The following is an 18307-nucleotide window of genomic DNA, read 5'->3' on the forward strand; positions in this document are numbered from 1 at the left end:
CCCGCCCTGCCTCGACTTCGTAAACTGCCCCTTCTCTGTCTGCTTTGAGCCCTACAACTTAAGCCTAGGCCCAAATGGATGGATGGGTGGATTTTTTGGTTAAAGTTTTACTTAATGCGATTTTATATAGCGTGAACTTTACCCGAAGGTGTCAGAGCGCTTTACATAAGAACCAGTTGCAAAACATAAGGACTTTGGATTTCATGCATTTGATAAAAGATACAAATATAAAAAATATTTAAATGTCTTCACGCAAAGAAGACAAAGAAGAGACTGTTGATTATAGTTATCTCCTATATATATGCGCGCTCACTCACAACCCATATGCCTGCTCCCCCTCCCCATCTGCGAGCCTGGACATTCATTCATCCACCCACCCATCGATGCATACACCCATCCATCCATGCATCCATCCATCCATGCATCCATCCATACAGTCATCCGCCCATCCATGCATACACCCATGCATCCATCCATTCACCCACCCATCCATGCATCCATCCATGCATGCATGCATCTATCCATCTGCAATGCATCCATTCATCCGCCATGCATTCAAGCACCCATCCATGCATTCGTCCATACACTCATCCATCCAGCACCTATCCACTCCACACCACCACATTATCACTCCGCACCACCACAGCATCACTCCGCACCACCACAGCATCACTCCGCACCACCACAGCATCACTCCGCACCACCACAGCATCACTCAGCATCACCACAGCACCACTCAGCGCAACTCAGCACCACCACAGCATCACTCAGCACCACCACAGCACCACCCCACCATCACTCAGCGCCACCCCAGCATCACTCAGCGCCACTCCAGCACCACCACAGCACCACTCAGCGCCACCACAGCATCACTCAGCGCCACCCCAGCATCACTCAGCGCCACCCCTGCATCACTCAGCGCCACCCCTGCATCACTCAGCGCCACCCCTGCATCACTCAGCGCCACCCCTGCATCACTCAGCGCCACCCCTGCATCACTCAGCGCCACCCCAGCATCACTCAGCACCACCCCAGCATCAATCTGCGCAACCATTCAACAACAACTGGTTCAAATATGTTCTCTCAATGTATCAAGCTTTATTACAAATGTCACAAAAAGATGTTAATATATCACTTCTGTTCTTGGATTTTTGTCACAGTAAAATACACTGAACATAATCTTCACAAAAGTTATTTACAAAAGTTTAAGCTATTGCCATTATAAATTACAATCACTTTTATTTAAGTATTAATTATTTAAAAAAATTAAAAGCCATTGTTATTTGTAATATCAATACATCTAAGTCACGTAAATTCAACATATGTTGCATTACAAATGCTATAGGTGTCACATTTGCAAAAGTTAACACTATTGGCATTGTAAATGACAAAGTTATTAATTTAATACGAGGCTCCCCCGTCTGGGGAGAGAACACCTCTGTGCACAACCGGGGGGACTGAAGTCTTATTCCATACACAAGTTTATACGAGAATCAAAGTTATCCATCTCAAGGTTTTATTTGAGAATGTAGAATATTTAGACATTCCAATCAGGATAAGACTGAAGTCAAAAACATGTCTCTGTGGTAGTTATGTTGTAACATAATAATCCTCACACATCCCGATGCATTTCGGGCAGACGCCCTTCGTCAGGGGATTACTCTGAGTCTCTCAACACAGACTGGCAAGGAAAAGCAGTTCGCTCCCCTACTCCAGACCTGTTGGTTCTCGCCAGGATTTATTCACCTGCACCACGCGCAGGATAAACCTCCTTCGCGGGCTGCGAAGGAGGTTTATCCTGCGCGTGGTGCAGGTGAATAAATCCTGGCGAGAACCAACAGGTCTGGAGTAGGGGAGCGAACTGCTTTTCCTTGGCAGTCTGTGTTGAGAGACTCAGAGTAATCCCCTGACGAAGGGCGTCTGCCCGAAATGCATCGGGATGTGTGAGGATTATTATGTTACAATATAACTACCACAGAGACATGTTTTTGACTTCAGTCTTATCCTGATTGGAATGTCTAAATATTCTACATTCTCAAATAAAACCTTGAGATGGATAACTTTGATTCTCGTATAAACTTGTGTATGGAATAAGACTTCGGTCCCCCCGGTTGTGCACAGAGGTGTTCTCTCCCCAGACGGGGGAGCCTCGTATTAGTTCTACTGGATCTCACACTGCCTGGCCAGACAGTGTTTATCCTCTTGTTGCACACTACAGTCCGTTACAACCCTTCACCACTCCACCATTTGACTAATTTGGCTGTGCGAGTTCCCTCAATTCTTGAAAGTTATTAATTTCACTATTTTCAAAACAAAAACATAAATAAAAAAATTGTCATTTACAATACTAATTCCTCTAACTTTACTAATGCGAGACCTATTGCATTGCAAATGCTTGTTGACCAAGCATCCTACTCTTAAGAGCCTGGTAGTACAGACCTCCACCAGCAGTCTTAACTCTTAATTATTTTCAACTAACCGAACCTTAATATAGAAGAATTGAGGCATTTGGCCAGATTAAGTTTTTTTTTGCTAGCCTCGCTGTTAGATCAATTAGTATTAGCTGTTTGCTGGAAGAGTACTCCCAGTAACATGGGACATGGTAAAAGATTTTGCCAGCAGTTTCTGAAGAATTTCATGCAAACTGATCACAGACCATTCAAGATGGTCAGGATGAGGCAATAATATCAGGCCTCTGCACAACTAATTATTTAGACAGTGCAGTTGGCGACAGCGTGTTGCACCGGTGCCATGCATAGACTAGATCCAGGTTTTGTTTGGGTGTGTTGCTCTTTGATATGCCTTTTGACGCGTCTCACCCTTTTGCAGAGAAGGCCAACTCGGCCCTCGAACGCTTCAAAGAGAGCAGATCCACTGTGTGCTCCCTCAATGTTTCCACACTCACAAGGCAGTATCCCCAACAATTTTGCCTCATTCTAGTAATTGCTAGAGGCTTTGCTTGGAGTACATGTCAAGGCCTACCATCCAGACATGAGGTATTTTCAGCAGGGACAGAGATCCTTAATGCTCCAGAAGCAGCCTCCACACTGCTTTAGTTTGCCCTTAGTGGCAAACAACCAATCTGTGGAAGGCAGTGTCAGCCATTTTCTCCATGGCTTGCAAGCCATACCATCCAACAGGTGGGCCCTGTAGTTAGTCCAATGAGGGTATGCTCTGCCATTCCTTTACTTCCCGGTAGAACATTCAGGCTGTTTTGTACAAAGGAGCAGTAGAGAAGGTCCTAGCCTCTGAGATCGAAACTGGCTGCTGCTCCTGCTATTTCTTGTGCTGGAAAAGGACAGAGGCCTCAATCCTATTTTAGGCCTTCAACCCCTCAGTGTCAACCTGTGGATCGACAAATTCAAGATGCTTGTGCTGGTTCATGTTCCGTCTACGCTGGATCCAAGAGACTGGATCGTTGCATTGGACCTGTAGAATTCCAATTACCATATTTCTTTCCTGCTGGCTAAAAGGTGCTACCTATGGTTCTGGGTGAGCCACAAGCTCTTTCAGCTTACCATGGTGTTTTGGGGCTCACCAGTACTCCGCCGGTGTGGACAAAGGTGTTTAAGGTGGTTGCAACATATCTTCGGAGGTTGCTGGTCCCAGCGTTTCCCCTACCTCAACGACTGGCTGTTGAAGGTGGGTTTTTAATAGTCTGTCGTAGACCACCTCCAGACGACTACAAACCTCCTTACTTCTCTGGGATTCATGATCAATATGCTGAAGTCATTCCTCGCACCTTCGCAGAGGCTCGCTTTCATTGCAGTCATTCGGATATGGTGCATTCTTTAGCCTCCTCTAATAAGTCCAGGAATTTCGGGCCATGATCCTTATGTTTCAGCCTCGGTCATTGGTATCTTTAAAAATGTCTGTTAGGCTTCCTGGCCTGCTGGTTTCCTGCATCCTGCTCGCCGACCATGCCAGATGGCATACACTGACTCTAGTGGGATCGGAAGTCTCAATTGACTCGCCCCAAAGGGAGCCTGTCAGATTCCATCCAAATATCAGAGGAGGCTGCAAAAGATCTTCAGTGGTGGCTGCTAAACCTCCATCGGACCAGCAGCAGACCCCTCTCCGTACCCCACCCAGATCTGACGTTGGTGACAGATGTATCACTGCTGGGTTTGGGGTGGTCATCTAGGAGAGGTGGAGATCAAAGGACTCTGATCTGCAGCAGGAAACTGCTACCACATTAACTTGCTGAAGTTGCTAGCCATTTGGTTAGCATTCAGGTCCTCGTGGACAAACCACTGCCATGTGGTAGTGTAACAAACAGGGTGGTGTGGGATCCTGGGCTCTGTGACAGGAGGCCATGCTCCTCTGGACTTGGCTCAATTGTCAGGGCATTTCTCTAATTGTAGACACCTGGCGGGATCTTTATAGGCCAGGTCAGATGTCAGTCTGTGATGCCTAGTGGATTACGAATAGCAGCTACACCTGGAGGTGGTGCAGGGCATCTTCCAGCAATGGGGAGAACCATGTCTCATTCTGTTGCCCACCACAGAGAAAAGCCATTTTTTTTTTACTCGTTGGAGTTCCTAAGAAGGCTCTCTCTTGGATACACATTCCTGCTTGAGAAGAACAAGAGACTCCTATATTTCTTCCCTCTGTTACCTCTCCTGCCCTGATTTCTGAAGATCAAGAACAACCAGGCCCATGTCATCCTGGTAGCTCTGGATTTGTCCTGGAGAGTGTGGTTCTTGGAACTTCTTGGCATGAACATCTGTCATATGATAAGACTGCCGCTTATGTAGGATCTCCAGTCACAGCAACAAGACAATATCCCTCTCTCAGGTCATGTCAGTCTACAACTCCATACCTCGAGATAGACCGACTCCAGTTGACTGCATTCAGTCTATCCTCAGAAGTAGTGGATGTCATCCTTGCGACTAGTTGTCCTCCTGCAGTCTGACGATTGGACATGTTTGTGGCATTGTGTGACACCTGTACCACTAGGCCGTTGCAGTCCAAACTCTTTTACATGTTACTGTTTGTTTTATCTTTGGCCCAGCAGGCAGGACTTGCAGTGGGCACTATTAAAGGTTACCTGTTCCCTCCCCCCCCCCCCCCCCCCCCCCTTTCGGGCTTGTGATGTGCCTTCGGTAAGGTTTCTTCTGAAGCCTTGCGTGATTCCACAGTGATAGATTAATTTGGTCCTCACTTTTATAATACCTACCCAGTTTGAGCTGTTATACAGATGTTGCCTATGTCGACTGACTGACCCTTAAAAATGCTTTTTTCTCATTGTTATCACCTCGGCTTGTCGTGTGAATGAGCCAGCCACCCTATACCACCTTCTTTCAGGACAAACTGGTGCTGAGTACTAGGCCGGCGTTTATATCAAAAGTCATGACTCCATTTCATGTGGGCAAGACCATCACACTCCCAATGTTTTTTGGCCATGCCTCACCCCTGACATTGGAGGGGAAACTCATTGTTTGGACCCCAAAAGACCGCTGAGCTTTTACATTGATCACACCAAGGGTAATTGGGTGGATGATCAGCTCTTTGTGGGGTTTTCTGAGGCAAAGAAAGACCCTGTGTTGCGGTATTTAGTGCATTGTGAATCTTTTTGTTCAGTCCTCAAACACGGCTCAAGTTTGACTTTATTCAGGATGAGGTTAATGATCTACTCTTCCATGTTCAATTTAATTTAGGTTTACTCCAGTTCTTGCATAAACTATTTCATCATGTTAGATCTTTATCCAACGAGAAATCTTTTTGAAACCAAGCACTGAGATCATATTGTATTTTTTTTATGTAGCGCTTTCAGTACCCCTTGCAAGGCCTAATGTGCCTTCTGACTGGCTAGGATGTATTTTTTATATCTTGCTCCATGCTTCTGTTAGGGCTTTGAAGTACTTCGATTTCCATTGGTTTCCTCAGTCTACCATTCAGCTGACACGATTGCAAGGCTCGGCTCTCGTTTGTGGTTTGTTCTATGTGGAGACATGTTGGTGAGGTTTGATGGAAGATGGAAAGACTGAGAATAGATGCAACCGTGCTTGGAGAAACTTAGCATCTTTTGAGTGGACAGTATTTTGCTTAGAAGTCACTGATGAATGTGTGTCATAAATGGTATATGGAACAAATTGCTGGAGCATCTAGCCACGAGGGGCAGAGGAGCAACTGCTGCTAAACCACCCTGGGGTATTATATGGTGGTATAACCCGTAGCAATAGAGGAGCAACTCATTCGAGGCAGTATTAAATTTGCTGTTGGTGTTTTATGGAGTCTGTCTTGGAGGTACGGATCAGCAAGTCATTGAAGGTACTCTTAAAACAGCAAGGTATATTACATTGTAGTTTACAAGGATGCGGTAAAGAAGCAATCTGGTGAAGCTGCGGTTAACCTCTTCGCTGTCTTTATGATGTACATGTAAGCTATACATTGCTGAATAGTAGGCAAAATTCTGAATTCACCAAGGGATCATTTGTGAAGGTAGCTCCAGACTTTTCCAATCAAGCTGTTTAAATATAGCGAATAAATGTGTGGGGTAAAAGATAAATGGGTAACAAAGTGTTTGAGGCATGTGTGGGTGTAGATACACATGATCTGCATAGTCCTGCCATCTAGTGTTGGTACCGGATGTGTGTAAGTTGTTTTTCTTCTAAGAAGTCTTTTCAAGTCACTAGGTAGGGTGACTCTTCTTGGTGAAAATGTGCATGCACTCCATTGTTAATATAGTTTTCTTTCCTCTGGCGGGTTCAGACGTGTGCTCCGGTTCGACCGTCTTGGTGTCCTTTTTGGTTCACACATTACCTTCCCTCTGTCGGAATTTTACTTCGAACGTGTTCCTCTTCTTCATGTGCGGGTCGACGTTCAAATACATTGATCGAGCCGAGCTTGTATTGAATCCCCCCCACCGCCAGCCCTGGGCCTTGACCTTCGGGGTCTACTCCTGTCTCTGTCAAATCTCTCCACCATGCCTCGACGGTGATGGAACGGACGCCACACGAAATACCCTCTGAACAATCTACGTCGGGTCTTTAATTTGTGCCTGTTGCCGAAACACGAGGCTGACTGCGTCGCTGCTGCTCCTTTTGCTTCAATAAGATTCTTGGCGCCCGTTGCCCCCGTCGACTCGAGATGTTGCAGAGGAGCATAGAAGATACACCAGACTTTTTTGTTCCCGGCTGCGATGAGGGACAACATAGTCCACAGCCATCGGCTGCAGATGAAGATCATCTCCGGCTCCGACCTGATTTTTGACCTGCAGCTCAAGGTCCTTCCACCTACTCAGCAGTCCATGAGTGCGTCACCCTCTCCCCCTTGACACTATCCCGAGCAACTTTCTGCCAAGAAGCATGCAGTCCCTCTGGAACATCAGAGATAGGCTTTCGGTCCGCCACTGCCTTCTGGCCATGGTCGGCACCAGCAACTGCTTCAGATGCCCTTCCCAGCTGTGGCTCTACGCTGAAGAAATCTTCCAGACCGAGTGCTGTGGCTCTGACCACCCTCTCACAGAGTTGACCCTTTGCATCGATTTCATCTGCCTCGGCACCAAGCAGACTATCAGTGCTGAATGCTTTGGCGTTGACCTTCAAGTCTCCTTGTAGTTCCTTTAGCTACCCATCCTACTGTGGAGGTTCAAAGACCATCTCCTCTGAAGCCTCCAATTCTTACCAATGCAACTAGGGCCAGGATACCTCTTCCTGGGGTTATCTCAGATGGTCCTATAGAGGCAACAACACCAGAGGCAGAGGTAAGAATAAATCCACAAAAGGAGCTACAACCACCGTCAAACCTATAAGGGTTATTTCCCACATGTCAAACCATCACCTCAGACCAGTCGGTGCTGGAAACTATCCAATAGGGTTATTATGTGAAGCTCACTTTACCTCCAACCATTCCACCTCTCAAACAGACATTAAACGCTACTAAAAGATGAATTCAAAGCCCTCATTCTCAAAGGGGCTATAGAGCTCTCTCCAGCCATTAGCAGGTTAATATGTGAAGCTCACTTTACCTCCAACCATTCCACCTCTCAAACAGACATTAAACGCTACTAAAAGATGAATTCAAAGCCCTCATTCTCAAAGGGGCTATAGAGCTCTCTCCAGCCATTAGCAGGGTACAAGGGTGTACTCACTATACTTCCTCATAACCAAAAAAGACGAGTCGTTCAGGCCAATCCTGGACCTCAGGACTCTAAACGAATACATCCTGTCTGAACACTTTCATATAGTAACCCTTTAGGATATCTTTCCCCTTCTCCATCAGGGCAATTTTATGGCTATGCTAAAGGATGCCTACTTCTACATTCCAATACATCCTGCTCATCGCCGATATCTCAGGTTTGTGGTTGATGGGAGGCACTATCAGTTCAAAGTCCTCCCCTTTTGGTCACTACTGCATCTCGGTTATTCACCAAATGCCTTCCGGTGGTAGCCCCCCATCTCCCCAGACAGGGCGTTCACATTTTCCCATATCTGGACGATTAGCTCATCAAAGCTGCCACCCGGCAGCAGTGCTAAAAACACGCACAAATAGTAGATCTACTTCATCAGTTGGGGTTTACTATCAACGCCACCAAATCCCACCTCCAACCCCTACAGATTCAGCCTTACCTAGGGGCTCTGCGCAACACATGGGTAGGCTTAGCCTAATTCAATTTTGCAAGGATTCAGTCTTTTCAAGCACTAATTCCCATGTCCCAACCAGATCAACAACTCGCAGTCAGGAGGGTCATGTGCTATTAGGCACGATGGCCTCCTGCATAGCTGTAGTACCTCATCCAAGGCTTCACATGCATCCGTTGCAGGAATGCTTAGCACAACAGGTCCCTCAAATAGGCACAACGCTCAATGCCCAAACTTCAACTCCAGGTCATTCCAGTGGCAATGCACTATTGATGAATTGGTCAGGAATATTTGCCTATGCGTGTCTTCCTCTCCCCTTTTTCCATTTCTGGTTTGGAGGCTTTGGCAATGTCCCTCAGACTGATCTTGGTAGCTCCCACATGGGCTCGCCAGCCGTGGTTTACAGCTCTGCTAGACTTTTCTTTGGTCCTCCATGAGAGGCTTCCCAAGAGGGTGGACCTTCTTATGCATAACTCTCGTCCTCCTGCTTCCACACCCTCCGCCTCCTACCTAAGACCTTCAAATGGATCCCCCTCGAACACATAAAGACCGTCACTCACGCCCTGGTCACCAGCAGGCTCGACTATAGCAACGCACTCTATGCCGGAATAAACAAAAACCTCACCCGCAAGCTAAAGAACATCCAAAACACCGCCGCAAGAATGGTCCTCAAGCTGCCAAGACACTGCCACTTCTCCCAGCACCTACGCACACATCACTGGTTCCCCATCGAATCTTGAGTCACCTTCAAGATGCTAACCCACGCTCACAAGGCCCTCCATGACACCGGACCAACATACCTGAATAGCCAACTGAAATTCCACGCACCCCAAAGGACCCTACGATCAGCCCAGCTCTCCTACGCCGTGGTCCCCCGCACCAGAAAGACCAGATTGGGAGGCCGCTCCTTCTCCTTCTGCGCAGCCAGAGCATAGAACGACCTTCTGCTCCACCTCAGACCTATAACATTGCTCCCCATCTTCAAAACCTTGCTCATCGACCGTCCCCCTCTTTGATGGACTGAAACCTGCGAACCCCCCCACCCTCCCCAGCGCCTTGAGACCCCTACGGGTGAGTAGTCAGGCTTAACAAACACATGATTTGATTTGGTAGATTGTTTTTAAATATAAACGGATACTGAAACTGCTGGTGTGATATAAAAACAGGAGTGCTTCCTTGATTCGTGGCCAGACCAGTGGGGTGGGGAGGGGGGGGCAGTGTTTGGCAGCTCCCTGTTATTTAAGAGCAGCATATGACGTAACCCTTTTACTAGGTGTTTTTCCCTAGCTGAATGTCGTATCCTTCATTTTATTTTAGGAAACAATGGAAGACATTGACAAAAACGGGGACGGTGTCATTGATTTGGAGGAATACATTGGTGAGCACATGCTTTTTTGTATGGGTGCCCATTTCCAGTTGTTAATGTTACAAACTTTTGCCTCAGATTTTTACTCTAAAATGCAGCCCACCATATTCTGTTGTCTGTTCTGAGCCTGCGCATGAGCCTTCTTGCCGATTTACCTCAGTTGTTCCCTACCGGTTTCTTTGCATCTACTTTTGGGCATGAGTGAGCCATCAACTATGGTCTATCCTAAAGCAGTTTTGGTGCATTATTTTAATGTAAGTCATGTGTGCCCTCTAGACTGGTGATGGCCTTGGCATGCATGATGTATGTGTACAGCCTAGGTGATAATTTGTCTCAGATCAGAAGACTGTGCCTGTAGAAACAAACAAAATAGCCACGTAGAAATTTTGAGTTTTCAAATACAACATTGGGAAATTAAACTCAAAGTTTCAGTATACACATGAAATCACCCCATTTAAGGATTGTCTCCCATTTTCAAAGCGGGTGACCAAAACCAGTTTCACAGGAGCGCAGTATACGTACCATGTGTATGCATGTGGCTGCATTCCTTTCCACACTGAGATAAATCTTCCTCAGTTCTCCTTCATTCTGTTTTCTTTGATTTCATTAGAACTCTGGCTACAGTAAGGGCCCAGAACACAATTTAATATGATATTTTCATTTCTGATAATCTGTTAACGAAAACATGCTTCTGTTACCCCGTGCCTTGGGTGAGCGAGAAATTTGAAGCTCTAGTGTTAATTTTCTTATCCATTGTCAGCCATTTCTTTGTGGCACAGGAAAGGAGCTGAAGGCCAAGGGATCCTTCAATGTAAAGCAAGCGCTGTCCTATACAAAACCGCCTGCCTGCGAAATGGGGCACATCATCTCATTTTATTTGTTGCTAGGATCTCTTCTCATGCTGGAGCGATTGTGGGTGGCAGTATTTGCATGATTAGTCGTTTCAGAAAAAAAATATCCATTTAAGAAGTTTAGATAGGGGTTATATTTGTAATTTATGTACACCAGTGTGTTTTCATAGATATTGATATGTGTCTTTATATATGCAGGTGATATGTATAATCAGGATGGAGATGGTGAAGAACCAGAGTGGGTGAAAACCGAGCGGGAGCAGTTTGTCGAGTTTAGAGACAAGAACCGTGATGGGAAAATGGACAAGGATGAAACCAAAGATTGGATCCTCCCATCGGACTACGATCATGCAGAGGCTGAAGCTCGCCATCTCGTATACGAGTCAGACCAAAACAAAGTAGGAGAGCTCTGCCAGTCTTGTCATTGCATATTCTTTAAACAAATGCACTCGAAGGGAGTTGCTTATTATGAAATTTTACACCGACTAGCTTTGTATTCTAATTTAACCCCTTCACTGCGGCGGCTATTCCGCCCGCTCAATGGAATGCTCAGCGCAAGCGCGGAATTCGCGCCGTGCAGGAGCGTCGGGCGGGCCATGACGGAACCGCTCCGTCATCAGCACAGCGCCACCGCAGCGGACGACGGAGCGGTTCCGTCATCAGCAGGGGAGGGGTTAAATGTGTTGGCCTATCAAACGAAGTTGTCCTTTGTGCACATGGTATATTCTAAAAAGCAGTGATATGTACATGATGGTGACGGTGGTAGCTGTGACTTCGAAGAGTCACATGAACAGTAGGGGTCCTGGAGAACTGTATTGTGATGGGATCTTGGATAAATACTGTACGTGACTTTGTCATAGTGTAAAGAAATGATCCATTGTGTCGGCCTGCATACTATCAGAGATTTAAGTGGGCTTAGCTTGGAGAAACTGACCCCCCCCCCACCCACCCCCCCCCCCCCAAAAAAAAACTTTCACCTTCCTTGTATAAAACCACCCACCCTAGAAATGTGCAAGTAGAGTAAGTCGCACCACATTTCTTTCAGCCTGTGTTCAAGTTTCCGCTATTACAATATAATTTACTGTCTGATGTAAAACGGACAGTGGTAGAAGGGATTGAGAGTTGCCTGTGCCGTCACATCCCTTCTCTGACCGGGCTGAGTGTGTCTGGGTATTGATTTATTGATTTTTAACTTGGAAATAATGTGGCCTGTTGGTGGGGGGGTCCTGAGCTTCTCATGAACTAACAAGTTAGTAACATTTCCGGCAATGGCCTGCAATTTGGTTGTAGATTTTGTTTTTTGTTATTGCCTTGCTTTGGATATTTGAGTAACCTTTACGTCTCCTGTTTTTCCACAGGATGGACGGCTAACCGAAGAAGAAATTGTTGACAAATATGACCTGTTTGTGGGCAGCCAGGCCACGGATTTTGGTGAAGCCTTAGTAAGGCATGATGAGTTTTAGGATCCTTCCTACATCTGCACTGGGAGGAGCTCCTCCCAGCCTAGGTCCTGAAAAGAAGTTATTTATTAGGACAGCGGGGGCACAAGAACACATTCGCTGTTGTTGAGGTCTCTGAAGAGGAGTATGAAGTCCAGTCAAGCCCCCACGAGAAGTGAATACTGCGCCCTAATCATGGAGCAAGGACAGCGTTGTGCTTATTCTTTCGTTATCGTTTGATCACTCTTTGCAAATTTTGGGGGGAGGGTTTGAGTGTTGGGCAGTGTGTGATTTGAAGATCATATATTTTTACACTTTAACCATACTAGTATTGTTTGATTTTGCAAATAGAGTGCAGGATTTCTATATCATTATATTGTACTCGTGGTGAGGAGTAGCTTCACCATTACACGAACAACTTCTTGTCCCTCTGCTTACAGGCCCTCCTCCATCTCCTCTTCTCCTAACCTAACAATGTTTACAAGAGGTATTCTGTGTCTCCCAGCTTACTTGTCTGGGCTCAAACTTTGCATTTATTGTCGTGTTAGGCACTGTCTTTTTTTGGATGTATCAGTGTTCCTAGTTGTGTGGCACTTGGTGCATGACCCTTCCTGCAATGCACTCTGTATCACCCCTCTCTGGATATTCAGAAGCTGCTGCAACCTTTGGTTGGCTTGATGTTTTCTGTTAGACTAGAATCTTTACAAAAGCCGTCCTTCAGCAGTTTAAGCTTTATCAGAAAGAAACAAATGCTCAAAATACAGGGCAGGATTTGTTTTAAAAATATTTGTCACTCGTTGGGCTGACCCACAGAAGCAATATATACGGTGTTATCGTATAATTTTTTTAATGAGATCTATGTTAAAATAACTAGTTAGCCACCTCTCAATACATATTTGTTATCGTGCTAGTGCTATGCCATCGCATGTACAAGCTGTTCACGATCACCTGGTAGTGAACGTGAGGGGCTTTGTGGAAGGTGAAAGGTTTCTTATTGTTCTCTAAACTCAAATCATAAAGGGAACAACACATTTTTTGAAACATTGAAAGAAGGCCAAAAACTTGATAGTGATGGACAAAGGAAAGAAAAAGGCATCCTTTGCATGATCATCAGAGCTGTTAGAACCACAAAGCGCCTCAGTGCAGCTTCAATAGCTATAAATATTCATGGCTTACACACAGCCATGGATACAAATTGTGCAGCTGTTGCCACATGTAATTTGCTAGACATCGGTGGGTGAATGCCAGAAGCAAGAAGCTACATGCAGAACTGGGGGCATCCAGAGGTGACCATGGCACTTTTTTTCTGTGCATTAGCTGTTGTCTCGAATGACAGCATTGCAGCTCCTCTCCTGCCTCCTGTGTTACACTGAGGAGGCCTCTGCCATGACTCTATTTAAAGCTTCCTCCGATAAGGGTCTCTTCACAGAATATCCCTTTTTTTGTATAGAATATCATAATTCACATATTTTCATAAACTGTTCATTGTTAGCTCTTCAAGGGCTGCCACATGCGCACAGTCAGACATGCTTTTTCAAACTATGTGAAGAATTCTGTCTGAAGTCCTTTCTTTAATGTGTGTAGGTAGTTTGCACAGATAATTGAAAATAAGTAGTAGTTTTGGGTGATTGCATAGTGTCATGATTAACACTTTAGTCTTGGTAGATGAAACCGGTCTAATTAGAATTTTCTAAAGCAGTGTCAAAATTTGACTGGAGCGTTGCATTGTATTTATTTCGGTATTCTTCCTGGGCAAAAAGGGTAACCACATCGCTCTTTGATCTGCACTGATTCATTTGATGATTTTCTCTGTGGCTTTTTAGTACTTTATTGTATTATAAAAGTGCCTTTTCCGAGAAACACGTTGTTAACATGCAGATGGGTGCTTTCAAATAACAAAGCGAGTGCTGGGTTGAGTGTACCCCCATGGAGATTTGCCCTTTTACTTTTATGGTCATTTGATAATGTAGGATGTAGTGTATTTAAGATCCAGAATCTTTCTTTTACATCTGTGGTAAAGGTGTTTCTGAACGGTCTTCAACGTCACTGGAAGAAGACCGGTTCTTTTAACATATCTGCCTGCCAGATCATCTTTGCAGATCATAAGGGAAGTGGTATGCTTATGTTCACTAATTGCATTTGGAGATCATTGGAGAATTGAATGAACAAGGTCGGTAATAGGAAGCCCCTACCAATATACTTGGTCTTGTTCAGCTGCCTAAATTGCTGCAAAATAATCCTGCCAAGGACTGGCTTGCTAGAGACTTTGATGTTTTTACCAAACTAACTCCAGATAAAGAGAATATGTAAAAATGACAAACTATATATCTTTGTTGGTGGATTAACAGGAGACTTGAGCCCTGCTTTACTGAAAAAGTTGGTTGCCTTGCCAGTTACTACAGAATTTCAAAAGTTTTTTATGGATTGTTTCAGTGAAGCTTGGTGTTTTGACAATGATGTAGCAAAGCTGTGGCTTGAGACATAGCTTCATTTTATTTACAACACTTGGGAAATAGTTTCTGATGTAATCTTAAATGTACTAGATTGACTAGAAAGCCATTGGAGTATGAAGGCCGTGTATCTGGTCTTGGTGAGTGTTGGTGTGACTGAAAACCTGAAGACACTGATGTCTTTGAAATGTGATAAGCACCAATGTTTGCATCGTTTCTAGACGACGACAGGAATCTTTGTGATCTGTAGTGATGTCAGGATTTTCATTCTTAAGCCCCCACACCCTTAGGAAACCAAAGCTAACATCAAACACTGACCGTGCTATGGGTGATTTCAGCATGGCACATTCAACCCTATGTTCTTCTTTGAGATTTAAAAAACTCTTCCCTCCTGCATAGTCCTGTGCAAAACATCATCAATATTAGTGCAGTCTTTGCAGCGATTCTTTACTTTTAAGTCACCTTTTCTAATGCTTTCCTTGCATTAATGTTGGCCTGATGACACTCCATGTTTGTGAATGAAAAATCAATATACACAGTGGAAGAAATTCTATAAGAATTTTTTTTAACCGTGCGTTTCTTATTTCTTTGTGTCAAGTTTTTATTTTTGCTCTTTTTAGACCACTTTTTATTCTTTTAAAATGTGAAGCTGGTTAGTTTGTTGACTGAGCTTAACTGGATGGTCTCCCATAAAGAGTGGTCAGATTATATTTCATCTGAAACAAGAGAATCTCCCTAAAAATAAGAAAAGCCTGTGTAACAAGGTAATCTTGACATGCTCTGGAAATAACCTTCCATCTGATTTTATTGAACTCAACATCCTGGCTTCCTTAAAATAATGTTTGCTCAGCATTTAGAATGACTCCTAAGTAGAGGGCAGGGCAGTGAGGCCATCTAAATGGTAAAAGAAGATGGGGAGGGGGACAAAGAGTTCACACTGAAGAACACGTTGGCAGTGGAAGGTGATGGGATGTGGATCTTAAATTCTATACATTCAGAATTTCCTAAAGTTGCGAAGTACCCCACTGTGTGTCAAGACTTAGAAGTGTTAGGAAGCGCTCCCCTTAAATGTCTGGTTGCTACTTGTCATTGGGAAATGTGTTTGAATAACTTCAACAAACACTTTCAGAAATGTTCTCATAGAATCTTGGCCAGACTAAAAAATCTTGCTTTTCAAGAACAAAAAAAGGTGAATGTAAGGAAAATGACATGTTCATGTGGCTCTTCCTTACTGTTCTGTCCACAGGCATGGTAATTTAACCGCATCGCTGCTGCGGTGATTTTTGCGCTGTGCGGCTGTTTTTGATTAACCGCGATACATGACGAGCTCAGCTCGTCATCCGCACACGTCACCCGTGGCTGATGACGAGCTGAGCTTGTCATCAGCATCGAAGGGGTTAAGAAGCAATGTTCTTTGTACAAGACTCTCGCGTATGTAGCACTGTCATGTGCAAAATTTTACCTGGGTTTACAGTGAATTGCTGCTGAAAATGTTTTCAAAAAACTAATAATTAATAGTGAATTTAAAATAATCCTTTGATTTGTTGCCAACGTCTGCATGACCTCAACACATTGCCCCACTATACTAAATTTAGCATCTAAACGACTGACCATATTCAGTGTAACAAGTTTCACTTAAGTATATTTATACCCTTCTTCTTTCTGATTAAGCTTTTGTTCTTAAAAATATTTAACATTCTGCACTTTTGTAGTAGCTCGCTACTTGTCTGTTTATTCTACTTTTATGTTGAATAGCACTGCTTTTGACCATTAACACAAAATACATTTTTGTAAGAAGTTGTGAAAGTATTGCAGATGATGACTGAAAATGTCACTGTGCTTCAGGTGGTCAAATCAGCATAGTTTTTTAAAAAGCTCTAGAAATGCTGAAACGTCATTGTGTTGTGTTGGGAGAAGTGTAGTGGTAAGAGGGTAGACGGCTAACCTATTTTGCCGGCCAAACTTGCTTTTTGTTTTTTTTTTCATTGTTTTGTTTCTGATGGAAATTGCAGTGTTAGGATTATTAGATGAATGTGGACCCCACATATGGTATTGTCAGTGACAGATTGTTGACTTTCCAGAAAGACTGGCACCTTCGAATGACCGTTAGGTCTGGTCGTTCAGTTGCACGTAAGGTCCTGATTCTGAGTTTTCAGAAACCTGCGCAAACCCATGTTTGCATAATGGTCGGAATCATGAGTTGGGTGGTATTTATCGCACCTAGTAATTACAGGTGTGTTAAATACTTCCTACTTCAGTAAATGCAAGCAGGTCAAACCTGCCAGAATTTAACAGGGGGAAAAAATACAGCATGTACTGTGACATGATTTTGGTGCAATAAGCACCAAAATATGCATATTCTACAAGAACTCTGAATACGTACTATTTAGTCAGAACTCTGGGGAGTTGGATTTTATTGGTGTGCTGATAACAGACTCTTCCGACTAACCCACGTTTGGGGCCTAAGAAAAGTTCTTTGTGTATGTAACAGTCCTAGCCTTCCAGATTCATTTGACTTTGGAAAAAAACACTTTGACTATAGTCCAGGTCTTCTCTGGATGTCAGCTAATTTTTTTTATGTTAAACCTCCTTCCAGGCCATACATTAACACAGTTTTAAAACTAGGACTGCTGTCACTAGTTGTACATTTTGTGTGTAGTGTAGAAGACTGCCAGGATATGAATTCTAGAAACCAATGTTTACACACTTGCCCCTCACACTGTTACTCTCTGTTCATGTGAGATTATAACATCCGCTTTGAAGACCAGTATGTTGGGCGCACATTTTCACTTGCTGCATGTCGATTAATTTGAAGGCAAAATCCCCTTGTCACTTGTGACATTTACCTAATCACACACATGCCATCTAAGAGATGCAGACTGTTAAGATATGAATGTTGACCTAACAGCAACTGAGGATACATTATGCCTCGTTTGAAAGGCGTGTCCTTTTCTCATGGTTTGTAACCATGCCCCTGCTGGATACTAAATCAACCTGGAGCAACAAGCCTAGAGGTGGCTTTCAGACATACATTACTGAATGTAAACCACTGTCGTGAATTTTGGCCACATTCTTAAGGCCCCTCCCCAAGTGTTGTTTATCTACTGAACAGTCAGAACCTCAAGATTCTTATTCCCTTTTGGCAGAAGTATCTACCCCCACGAACCTCGTGTTTTCACCTCTGGGGCTTTCACTTTTCCATGAGTGTAAACATTTTATATTGTGTATAACAAATCACAAATTGTGTTTTTTTTTCAATAAAATTGTTTACATTTGCTTAGGAGTTGCTCTTGTGTTTTGTTGTTATCAGGTGGTGTTGAGTGGGTTTCCTTTTAGGCATTAAGACTTTCCGTGATTGTACAGCTGATGCCTCCATGCTAGAAATTCTGGGTATGTCCCTCCCTTCACTTTCAACACAAACCAGCCGGCAAGACAACAATAGTACCTTTGAAATTCTGTTATATATGTATATTTTTTTAAATGTATATATTGTTTTTAACAAGGTTCAAAAAAGAACATAGTAGGTCAAATATATATGTACATTTTTGTTCGGAATTCCTTCAGGACTCAGCACTCCATAAATAACGGGTATTATCTAAGACAAGAGCAAAGAAGT

At 44.0% G+C, this 18307-nt stretch overlaps 1 protein-coding gene across 2 annotated transcripts in view; it reads left to right on the forward strand.

Annotated features, from left to right (window-relative positions):
• CALU (calumenin) overlaps positions 1-17968 on the forward strand; it is a 57709-nt gene extending 39741 nt beyond the window's left edge. For both annotated transcript variants that reach the window (XM_086918857.1, XM_086918858.1), the window contains exons 5-8: positions 9903-9963; positions 11001-11200; positions 12161-15953; positions 16131-17968. In XM_086918857.1, coding sequence (XP_086774983.1) covers positions 9903-9963; positions 11001-11200; positions 12161-12265 — 366 coding nt within the window. In that variant the 3' untranslated portion in view covers positions 12266-15953; positions 16131-17968. The remainder of the gene's footprint in view (positions 1-9902; positions 9964-11000; positions 11201-12160; positions 15954-16130) is intronic.
• The last annotated feature ends 339 nt before the right edge of the window (positions 17969-18307 follow it).

The sequence above is a fragment of the Lissotriton vulgaris genome, chromosome 1_1, assembly GCF_964263255.1.
Source record: "Lissotriton vulgaris chromosome 1_1, aLisVul1.2, whole genome shotgun sequence".
Lineage (NCBI taxonomy): Eukaryota > Metazoa > Chordata > Amphibia > Caudata > Salamandridae > Lissotriton > Lissotriton vulgaris.